The 11490-nt window shown below is 40.0% G+C and overlaps 1 protein-coding gene across 5 annotated transcripts in view; it reads right to left on the reverse strand.

Moving 5' to 3' along the window:
* Positions 1-11490, reverse strand: part of LOC102880723 (cytochrome c oxidase assembly factor 1 homolog) — a 42226-nt gene that overhangs the window by 5057 nt on the left and 25679 nt on the right. The window contains exons 2-6 of one of the 5 annotated variants that reach the window (XM_015599534.2): positions 5312-5364; positions 4350-4471; positions 3703-3842; positions 3061-3160; positions 646-794 (exon numbers count right to left, since the gene is read on the reverse strand). In XM_015599534.2, the coding sequence (XP_015455020.1) occupies positions 646-794; positions 3061-3145 (234 nt within the window). In that variant the 5' untranslated portion in view covers positions 3146-3160; positions 3703-3842; positions 4350-4471; positions 5312-5364. Of the gene's footprint in view, positions 1-645; positions 795-3060; positions 3161-3696; positions 3843-4349; positions 4472-5311; positions 5365-11490 lie in introns of all 5 variants that reach the window. The other 4 variants (XM_015599533.2, XM_015599535.2, XM_006925350.3 and 1 more) reach the window with 4 other exon arrangements.

The raw sequence follows: 11490 nt of genomic DNA on the forward strand, positions 1-11490 counted from the left end.
AACAACCTCCAAGCCCACTACTGAGCCTCTACCTTAATATTTGCTTCACTCTGTATTATTCTAGAGTTTGAAACCATAAACTCTCTGAAAGCCTTCTGCATCTCTGTATTCTCCACACCGCTTAGAATCATTTCTCTAATTCAGCATGTACTCAACACATACTTGTTAAACAGAGGAACAAATGCAATTTATGTTCAGGTGAATTTTATCAGCTGAACTATAAAAAAAAGAAAAAATACAGCTGAAAAATAGACTGGCATTTCACACAATTGATATAAATAAGCTTCAAAACTAAAATTTAAAGAGTTGTTTACATTTGAATGAGAGTTAACTGGCTAAAGATATATTTCAAGTTCAAAGCTAAAGTGTTGACAAACTACCTCTGGTCATTATCAGTTTAAGACGGAGACTTGAGCATGAACACTGCATTCCCTGCCACATCAATTCTCCAGAAAGGAAGAAAAATACATGAAAATAAATTATTCCATCATGTTTTTTAAAAAAGTTCCTAAGTAATCACTAGCAGTTTTACATAGTGGTTTCCTATTCCAAATCCTTATTCCAGCTTCCTCTAAGACTCTCTCCAGATTATGGCAGCTCCCTCCTCTCCTTCATAGCCTGTAGTTCACTGGGGGATCATGTTACCTGGGCGTCAGCAATGTCCACAAAGTTGTACTTGTCAGTGAGTTGGAGATAGTGAATGTTGAGAGGCGGGCCCAGAGCTTCCAGGGCCTCTGGACGGCTATGCAGCTGCTCCAATGCCAACTGGTAATAGGAAGCCCTGGAAAAATTTTCTAAGTGGGAAAGATAGTTGTTACATTTTTTTCTTTATTGAACTTGGTCAGGTAGGTTCTCTGTAGAAGTTAAATGATACAATTCATACATAGCATGGAAACAGATACAAAATCAAATTTGTGGATGTAAGAATTAGAAACCAACTATTCTAAACTGTCCATCTTAGAGACTCCAAAACCAAAGTTTACAGTCAAGATCTGTGGGGATGTGGCAGATAACCTTGGGCAAGGTACTTGATCTTTCCGTGTCTCAATTTCATCTTTCATTTCCTCACCTCATTTACTACCTCATTTCTTCATCTAAGGAGTCTGATCTAATCTTCTCTAACATTCCTTTTGGTTCTAAAGTCCTAGGATACCAAGACTTGCTCAAAGTGACACTGCTAGTTCAAGGCAGAGCTGGGGCCAGAATCTCTGACTGGACTTCTAAACACTGCTTCTTCCACTAAGATGAAGGACTTGATAAATAGTAGAAAATAGACCACAATATCAACAAAACAAAACCCTCAGGCCAAGATATAGGACATGAAAACACTAACTTTTCAAGTTTACAGATTTATGCTAACATTTCATGTAGATAAAAGTGTATAAACTGCTCTCAGTCTCAGGTATCCTTCTTGGCTAAAAGTCTACTAGGAACTCCAGGAAGCACCTCCCTAATGGTATAAGGTACATGCAACCCTAGGGAGAAAGCAAAGGTAGGCTTCCCAAGGAAGGTTTTCTGTTTGGCAATAAGAAATAACTCCCTCCTGTAGGCCCAATCACAGTTATAGAAGGGAAAAGCACCTCAAGCCTGAAGAGGCTGAGAAGGCCCCTCCTGTGCTGCTTCACAAGAGTGGGACTGCAGGGGATGCTGCAGGAGTTAACAAGGTGCCAGCCATTAAGAGGAAAAGGAGGAACAGATGATGGGGTCTAGACAATCTTTACTGAGTGATGTCCATGGCTAGACACTATTCTCAATATTTCATGTATCTTATAATTCTCAATATCTCACAGGTTATGAGATTTATTTAATTTTTACAACCTCATGCATAAGTACTAATATACCCAGATAAGGTAACTGAGGCCCAGGAAGGTGATGGACCCCTTCACAAGGTCACAAAGCTAGTCAAGAGCTGAAGGTGGACGGATGGACTGATCTAGCTAATTAATCTATCTATCTATCCATCATCCATCCATCCATCCATCCATCCATCCATCCATCCATCCATCCATTTATCTATCTATCTATCTATCTATCTATCTATCTATCTATCTATCTATCATCTATCTATCTATCTTTCTATCTATTTTATTTTCTGAAGGTGGATTTAACCAGTTGACTGCAGAGTCCAGTTGGGCTGTCTCTGTCAGCTGACTTCAGCCTAAGGGAGTAAGGCTATCAGTCTCTCAATTTAAAAAATGCACCCATTCCTGTCTATATTGCCTCTGTCCCTTTGGCAGAGGGGAGAGGAGGCTGAGCTATTTCAGTCTGATTTATCCCTGGGAATATTCATCATCCAAACTCAAGGACCTCTGGACTGACTGAAAAAAGATGGGAACGAATGGGTGGAGATGACACTGTGCTGTATACCTGTCTGCTGATGATTCTAACATCCTAGCAGGAAGTGAAAATGCTACAGAGTCAGGGTGAGGAGCCAAGATGAGAGAGCATGAAGGAACTTCAAAGAAAGTCACTCTGAAAAAAATCTGCTGCTGCTTCAAAACGAGATTAAATGACCTTAAATGTCGCGGCTGTTCACATAACTGTGACCTGTCTTTACAAATTCAAATTTGAGTGTAGTGGGGTTGGAAGCCACATCTGTCAAGATTTTGCCATCCTGGACTCTGCTTTTATTTTCTGCTCTCACCAGAGTCCCTTGCTCAAGATCCCCTCTTCCACTAAATCAGCATCAAAGAAAAGCAGGGCAAACAGGCTGAGGACACATGAGAAACAGCCAGTTTCCCCACCCTTCCCTCTCTTCTTCAGGAAATCTTGGATCTCCTGTATGTGCACTGGAGTGAAAGTCCATTTTGCTTTTTGCAAGGCTTCTTATGCAAACAAATCCAAGTCCTTTCATTTGACTTGTGGCTCCTAAAAAAACTAGAATTATAGGATAAGGAGGTGGCTATAGGGAATGGAAAGCTGTATTGGTTTCAAAAAATAGTCCTCTACTCCTTTCTCTAATCTGCAGAAACCATTTGAAGAATTTCCTTTGATGGAGGAACCCCTGGGATAAGAGAGCTAGGAAGAGGCTATGCCTCAGGTGGTTGTCTGGATACTTACTTTGTATAAGGTAATACACAAGGACATAGCCCCCACTAGCCATCACACTGGTATAAAGGGCCAGTTTCCCCAGAGGCATTGGCATCCTGCTTCCTGGAAACTTAAAAACAAAAGACGTAAATGTATTGTTAGATTCAGGTTTATGTGAAGAGCTTTTACTTGGATTGGGCCACAAAGGGAAAGGAAAGCTAGGGAGGAAGCTAGCAAGGAGGTGAGGCTACCTTCCCTCTTTTGCTTCCTTTCAGAATTCCAAGGCTGGTTCTGGAGTCAAAGCAAAAGTGCCCTTCTGAAGGTGGCCCACGTCCAGGACCCAGGCCATGGGGCTGATGGCTGAGCACAGAGCAAGCATTCAGCCCGGCTGTCCTGACAGACAGAATCCAGCCTGTGTGTCAAGTCCTACATTGCCAGGAAGCACAGCCACTTTGTGTCATGCTAGTTGGTAAACAGGAAGCTTATCCTTTTGTGGCATAGCTTGTCTTGTGAGGCTTTGAATGGGCCCGAGCAGTCACTGGCTGCTTTCTTTTATATTTAGAAAAATGTCCTACTCCCTAAATGAGAAAACCGTGGTCATGACTTTCAGGCTGAATGAAGAGAGAGAGAGGAGACAGTTCAGGAAATTCAGAGAACCATACCTACCCCCACCTTAACTCCTGTCCCCTAAAGCTCAGGGCCAGCCTAGGAGCAACATGTAGACCTTGATGTAGCCAATTATCCACCTTTCTGAAAGTCACTTAATCACTGCTCACACTGGGTCTTGATCTTTTTGGAAAGTTGTAAAATACCTGACCACAAAACAGAGTAGGACACTGGCTTACATCTAGAACACTAGTTTACATCAGGGGTCACAATTCAAATGCTCACAGGGCTAGAAAAGTCACATTAATGATAGGAGATCCTGAAAGGTGAAGAACACAGAACCTAGTCAAGGGGCAGCTTCAACCCCAGTCTAGCTAACTATGGTCATGTGGGCCAAGTCTGGATGAATCTTCTAATTTTAAAGAGGTCTTTTACATGAAATTGCCTGAGTTCTAAATTTTGAAAACCAATAGTAATTTTTAAAAACTAATGATATACATGTGTGAGCCAGATTATTGCTGTAGGCTCCAGTTTGCTGCACTGTGACCATTTAAGCTGCATTAGGTCATACTCACCCTAGGTGAGAAAAATTCCTCTTTGTCTTCACTGACATTTCTCCAAAAAGAAATGAGATTTTGAGCAGAGATGGAAATCCAGATTTAGATAAAGAAAAGATGACCATAAAGTATTTTTGTCCTCATTTGAGCATTTACCTTAGATTTTATGAACTTCTTTAGAAAATAAAGCCTTTGATGTGAACCAATGTGGTCTGAGGCTTTACAGTGTAGAAGAAATAGATATAATGCTAGTTCTTCTATAATCCCACTGGCTGGATCTGTGAATTAAGGCAAACACATTCTCATTGTCTGCTTCTCTGCCTTCTAGAATATAGAGAGTAATAACTGTGTACTTGCTATTTCTGAAACCTGAAGGTAAATGAATCCATAAGAAGGCTTGTTGGAGAAAGTTTGTTCATCATGTAAATATTCCTTCTGGGAACTAATAATTAAACACATCCTTGGACAGGGCTAAAGTTGACCAGTTCTATACAGAAATAACCTTGAATTTCCAAGTTTATGTATATAAAAGGTTTTGATCAACTAATAAAATTAGGCAAGGTGTAGTTTTAGATCATCCATGTATTATTTGCTTATATACTGTTTTGTTCAATTAAGAAAGGGTGGCTGAAATTCCAAATTAATATACTGCAACTGCTTTGAGAGTTTTAGCTGGTGCTGCTAAAACTCTCAAAGCAGTTGCAGTATATTAAATATTTGAAAGAATATTTACCAAAGTTGAGTGTAAAGTTGATTAAAGTAATATGATCTGGGAAAAGCCATTTAGTTTAATAATGAAAATGGTCAGAGCATCTCCAAAGACAGTATTAGTCAGATCTTGCTTAATTGGAAGGAGAGCTCAACAGGGTGGGGCAGTGAGCTTGAGTCCTACAGAGCTTCCTACAAGGTTGTAGCTTCTATAACCAGCATGAGAGACAAGTGAAAAGATGTCCTGAAACAATTCAGAGAACAGCTACCCTATCCTTCATGTGAAATCAGAGTCACAAGTGAATACTAATGACCAGGAGAAACCCACAGCTATTCAGGGCGTGACTTACATCTATTGTCTAACTTGAGGGTACCCTGGAGAATTCCAATGGGGATCATTCATTAATTACCTTTTGCCACTTTGTAGCACAGCTTTCTTGAAAATATTCAAAGAAAAGTTGTCCTGCAATTAGATAAAGATTTTACATTAAAATTGTTTTCAAACCCAATTTTCTCTGGTGTCTAGTTTTGTAAAGCCAAAATTTATTACCAACCCAAGCTTTAGAACATGAACAAGAAGTTAAGTTAAACTCTAAAACAAGCCTTGTCTGTAAAATGGTCCTAGTTTTCCACCTTTCTCTTCTGCCCTATAAGGAAAAGAAAAAAAAAAAAAAAATCCCCAAAAACATGCTGCTTTCCTGTCTTTGTATCTTGTACTGCAGCAATCAGAAAACTGGTGTGGTCGGGGAGGGCATGCAGGAGCAGGTGTGTAACTGCAGTGCACACAAGCATAGGCCCAGTCAGCAGCCAACTGAAATAGGATGCTATCAATATAAGCTGTATGCCATAGATTAAAAACAGCTTTTCAGGATTAAAAAGAAATAAATGTATACATAGCCTTTAATAATATTGATAATAACACTAAACATTTATATCTCTTACTATTAGGTGCCTGGTATTATTCTAAACACTGTACATACATAATTCATATAATTTTCACAACAAACCATGACATAGGAACTATTGCTGTCATCTCCGTTTTATAGATGAGTAAACTGAGGCACAGAGAGGTTAAGTAACATGCTTGAAGTCACACAAATAAGTGTCTAAGTGGTAGAACTGGGATTCAGACCTAGGCAGTCTATCTCCAGGGTCTGTGCTCTCAACCACCATGATACACTGACTGTAAGATACCTGCTGATTTCAGAAACATTAAAATGTAGGGGTAAATGTGTCTCCGAATTACAATATATTCATAATGTTCAGTGCAAAAGGCCTTGTCAAGTATGCCTTCCCTGCTATTTTTCCAGATAAGAACGTGGCATATATTTGTACTCTGTTCTTTCTTTTCCTTAGTAAATGACTGCTGAGGGCCTGCTCTGGTCAGACAAACCGTGCTGAGGGAAATCCACATAATTCACAATAATTACGACACAGATAGGGTCATCAAGTAGCACTGTGCAACTGGGCACAGCATAACCCTAGCAGGGCGCCACTCACAGGGTAAACAACCTAGACATTAATATGGTTTTTCAACAGTTAGAAGTGTCTTGAAGAAGGGGTAGACACCTTTTCTGATTTGCACAAAGGCGCCTATGGGTGAGCAGCAGCCTGATTAGTGTGTCCAGAGGTGTGTACCAGGAGTGGAAGCAACACCTAGGAAGTAGTTGGCCTTGTCTGCAGGGAACTAGCAAAGGTTTCACAAAGGAAACTGATTCTAAGCAGAGAAAGGTGAAGGAGTGGGAGAAGGGCTTCAGATCAGTAGAAATGGCAAGCAATAGCAAAGTGGCAGAAACAAGAGCCACAGAACTGCTATGAAAGGCTATCTAGCCTGAGATGCTGAACTCTACTTTGCAAACAGGAGAAGAAACAGCACAGCAGGACCAGCAGGAGGGTTTTGTGACATATTAGCAAAGGCAAGAGCTAAGACCAATGTAGTAAGAGTGGATCAAAAGGACGGTTTCCTAAAATACTTAGAATTGTTGTCATTTGCTAATTTGTACACCAGCTTATTCATAAAAGGATGATAGCTTAACAAGGTTACATACATTAGAAAAATAAGTAAATAAATGGATGAGGAAATAAATACAAATGGAAAATAATTTTAAGAAGAGAAATACACCATGGGTAAAGTTAGTGTACAAAATTAAACACTCTCATGCACTAGACATTTCTTCAAGGTGGCCAAAGATTTGATACTTTCTTCTCTGCTCAGCAGAAGGAGAAGGCTGAGCAGCTTACAAAGTCCACAGTATCCACTGGGTTAAATATGAATCAGCAGAAGAGGAAGAATACAACATTTCCTAGTAATACCCCAAGCCTGAGAAAGATCTTTTATGCATGTTTAAAAAGGGATTCGCTCAAGCAGCTGGTGTTGCAAATATCTCCAGTATTTTTTTCAAATGATTATTTTTTTATAACACCCCATAATGAAAGCCACAAGCACAATCCAAGAGAAAAACAATAAACAGAATTTTACAAGCGGCCAAAACAGTGGAGACTTAGTGGGAAGTGCTGATAAGCTACCTGATCCAATGGAGACATGAGAAGTCATGATCCACCTGGTCTCCATGGAGCTGTTCATGTGCAAAGTGGGTTGACAAGTTTAGGACTGGGAGGCAACAAAGGGGACTCAGTCTTTGTCCCTCTTTAACCAGCTTCAGCTTACCTGCCCCATCAGCTGTCTTTTGAAAAGTCTTCAGCAGCCTCCCAACCTCATGAAAAAAAAAATTCAAAAAGGCACTGTAGAGTACTAGAGATAGATTTTAGGTTACCTCGAGGAAGGCTACATTTTAGAACTAAGCTTTTGATAAAAATTAAAAATTTTTAAATTGATGTGAAAAGCTACAAGAAGTTCAAATTCAATTAGTTTACTATACTGTAAATTAAGGGAAGATTTTTTTTTTGCTTTACAGTTAACCAAGAGGTTAACCAAATAGGTTATAACCAAAAGATTATAACCCATTCTGAAAATTAAGGGGCTGGTTTATTAGCTGCAGGAAGGTTTAAAAAAGTATATAGAACTTGCCTTACAGAAAGCTGTACTAGTAGCTCTGCTCTGACACACAAAGGGTGACTTAGGCCCCCAAAGGCCAATGGTTTATAAACTTTTTCAAAGTATAGAATCCTTTTTTAGAGCCAATGCACAATCTGTCAAACAGATGCCAGTAGATCTGCTCCAGCTTGCACAGGGTTGGAGGTCTCTCCTGTTTGTGTCCTCAGGAGCTCCTGATGAAGGAGGTTTGCACTTGGGGGATAAAAAGAAGCAGCCAGAGGGTTTGAATCACAGGCAGAATCCAACCAGGGCAGGGTGGAAGCAGTCCTGCAGTACAAACTCAACCTTAGCTGCACATCGGAATCACCTGAAAAGTTTGAAAAATAATAACAATAAAACAAATGTGCAGGCCACACCCCAGATTCATTAAAATAGAATAGGAGGGGGGAGTGGGTGGGATCTAGGCATTGATGTTTTTTAGCCTCCTCAGGTGATCCTCATATGCAGCCGATCTTAGAAACCAGTAATCTATATGAACAAAGCACAGAAAAGGCTGGGCATGTGATTCCTTAAGTGATCTGGAAAGTTAGAGAACAGAAACAACTATTTCTCTATCTATGCCACACATACCACCTATCTCCACCATATCTTGAAAGATTTAGAGCCTGTGGCAATAAATGAAATAGACATCTTCCCAGGGATTCTAACACTAGACAAGAGGCAGACCACCCTAGGGGGGCAGGTCAGATGGTGGGAGCCTCAAGTAGAGATTTGCCATTCCCCGAGATAAAATCCCTGAGTTTAATAAGAGGTGAACTCAAGAGATCCACAGAGAAGAACCATCCATCTCTTCCACCATGAATCATGAGAGATAATAAAATGGTTCTAGTTTGGTGCCATTAAGTTTTGAGATGGTTTCTGAATTCAGCAATAGAAAACCACAACATCTGTAAAAGCTTTTCTGAAAGGATTAAAAAAGTTTTCTTCAAATATATGTCACTTTTAAGAGCAACAATTTAAAAACTAATGAAGGGTTTAAAAACAGGAGACCGGGCATATTCAAATAAAAGCAAAGCAGAGTGAAAATATTCAGAGTAGAATTCAAGGCAAAATACATTTAATTGGGACAAAGATACACAAAAAAAATACAAGTTACAAATGTTAGTAGCAAACACCATAACACTAAAATACATAAAGCTAAAAACTACTAAAGGAAAAAACTGAAAACTAAAGTAGGAGCTGGTCAAGATGAGAGTAGGTAAACACTATGCTTGCATCCTCTCACAACCACATCAAAATTACAACTAAACTACAGAACAACCATCATTTTGAATCACCTGAATTTTAGCTGAACAGAAGTCCTATAGCTAAGGACATACAAAAGAAGCCACGTCAAGACTGTAGGAGGGATAGAGACATGTAAAGGGCTTGTCCTCATATCCACTAGTGGCAGTTAAAAATCAGAAGGATATCTCAGCTGTAGCAGTCCCCCATATAGAGCAAGGTGTCTAAGCCCCACACAAAGCTCCCCAGCCAAGGGTTCCAGTGGCAGAAAGAGAAGTCCCCATAACTTCTGGCTAGGAAAACCAGCAAAGATTGTGACTGAGACAGAAAAAGCCTGGAGATCATGGCATTCCTTTTAAAGGGCCCTCACACAAACTTACTTATTGGCCAACTTGTTTGCCCTGAGCTCCAATACTGGGGCAGCTGATCGAAGGGCGCCAGAGACATACAGGGAAGAAATGAGTCATCTGGCTTCAGAGCAAGGCCTGGAGCAGCAGCTTTCTCCAGCTGGTAGAAGCCATTCCTTTATTGAGCCCTCATCCCTCCCAGTGTGCAGGCAGCTGCCATATATGAGTTTCCATCAACCTGGCTAAAACTGTTTGCCCCACCCTGGTGATTCCGAAACCCACCCCACCCGACTTGCGGGCCCAGCCAAGCCCTTCCAGTGGCTTTTCCATACAATAGCCTGTCGTGGCTCATGCTGAAAACGTTCTTAAAATCTCTTAAAGGTTCACACACCCCAAAAAAGCAGCATCTGGCCTCCGTATGCCCCGTACCTCTTGCTAAGCAGCTTACAGCTTAATCTCTCTCAGGCACCTCCAAGCCCAGTGCAGGTGGAAGACATCTTCAGATCACTTTGTGGTTCATGCCAGGTGGCCCCAAGCACAGGCAGTGGCTGAAATTGGCCTGTGGTGCAACCCCTCCCAGGAGACCCTAGGGCTAGTATACCTAGTGGTTGGCTTCTGACTGCATCAGAGCATCAACCAGCCACCTACAGAGACATTCAAAGGGCAGGCCAGAACACTACTAAAACAAATCCTACTATGTAAAGGCAGCCCTTGCAAACAGCTCTTTCATTGTAGTCAAGGCTAGTCCTCACAACCAGTCAACTTGAGAGTCAATCCCCCACATTGATGTGTAAACAGTAACCAAGGCTCAATTACAACAGGAAGGAAAACACAATTCACACAATCTTTAACAAATCTAATAAAAAAGCAATCAAGAACATAAAATTTGATTTCTATTCCTTGCAAAGTTTGACGTGTGTGTGTGTGTGTGTGTGTGTGTCTGCGGGTAGACATTTGAACATACTGAGACTTTCCAGTGTCTAGCAAGTAGCATTTATCCCATAAGGCCCTGTTGGACTGACATAAATGTTCTCCTGTTCCCATTGCCCAGTCCTGTGACTACTTCCTGGAGAATAAATCTGTACAACTCTTGAGAGGGCAAAGCAAGAGTAGATCAGCAATTATATACCTTAAACCAATTCATCTGAACCATAGTGGAAATTCGTATCACAATACTGCAAGAGGCTAGCTATTATCCTTAATTTTGAAAATTAAAACAGCAAAAATTTGAAACTGAGTTTTAAAATTTGAAACTGAGTTTTAAATAAATGGAATAATTTAAATCAGCTTAATGCCATTTTTGATAAGAATAAAACAAACTAAAAATGTTAACAGTTGTTATCTATCCATTCAATCCACAGATATTTGTTAACTATCCAAAATAGTAGGCACCATGCTAGGCACTGGAAATACAAAACAAACAGGTTGTTTGTGGACCTTATATTGTAGTAGGAGGAGACAAACAATAAAAAATGAGATTTTAGCGATAAATACTTTGGAAAAAAGTATCATGAGAAGAAGACTAGTCATAGACTTGGAGAAAATATTTTCAAAAGACATCTGATAAAGGACTGTTATGCCAAATATACAAAGAACATGTAAAACTAAACAATAAACTGAAAAACTAATTAAAAAATGGACAAAAAGTCTGAATAAACACTTCACCAAAGATATATAAATGGCATATAAGCATATAAAAAGATACTTGATGTCATATTTCATTAGAGAACTGCAAATTAAAACAACAATGAGGTATCATTATGCACCTATCAGAACTACTAAAATCCAAAACAATGACAACACCAAATGCTGAAGGTGGAGCAACCAAGTTGGTAAAAATGCAAAATGGTACATCCACTTTGGAAAACAGTTTGGCAGTTACACACACACACACACACACACACACACACACACACACACACACACATGACACGCGAGAATATAAAAGGAGAAAGAGATATTA

This window comes from Pteropus alecto, unplaced genomic scaffold, assembly GCF_000325575.1.
Source record: "Pteropus alecto unplaced genomic scaffold, ASM32557v1 scaffold109, whole genome shotgun sequence".
Classification (NCBI taxonomy): domain Eukaryota; kingdom Metazoa; phylum Chordata; class Mammalia; order Chiroptera; family Pteropodidae; genus Pteropus; species Pteropus alecto.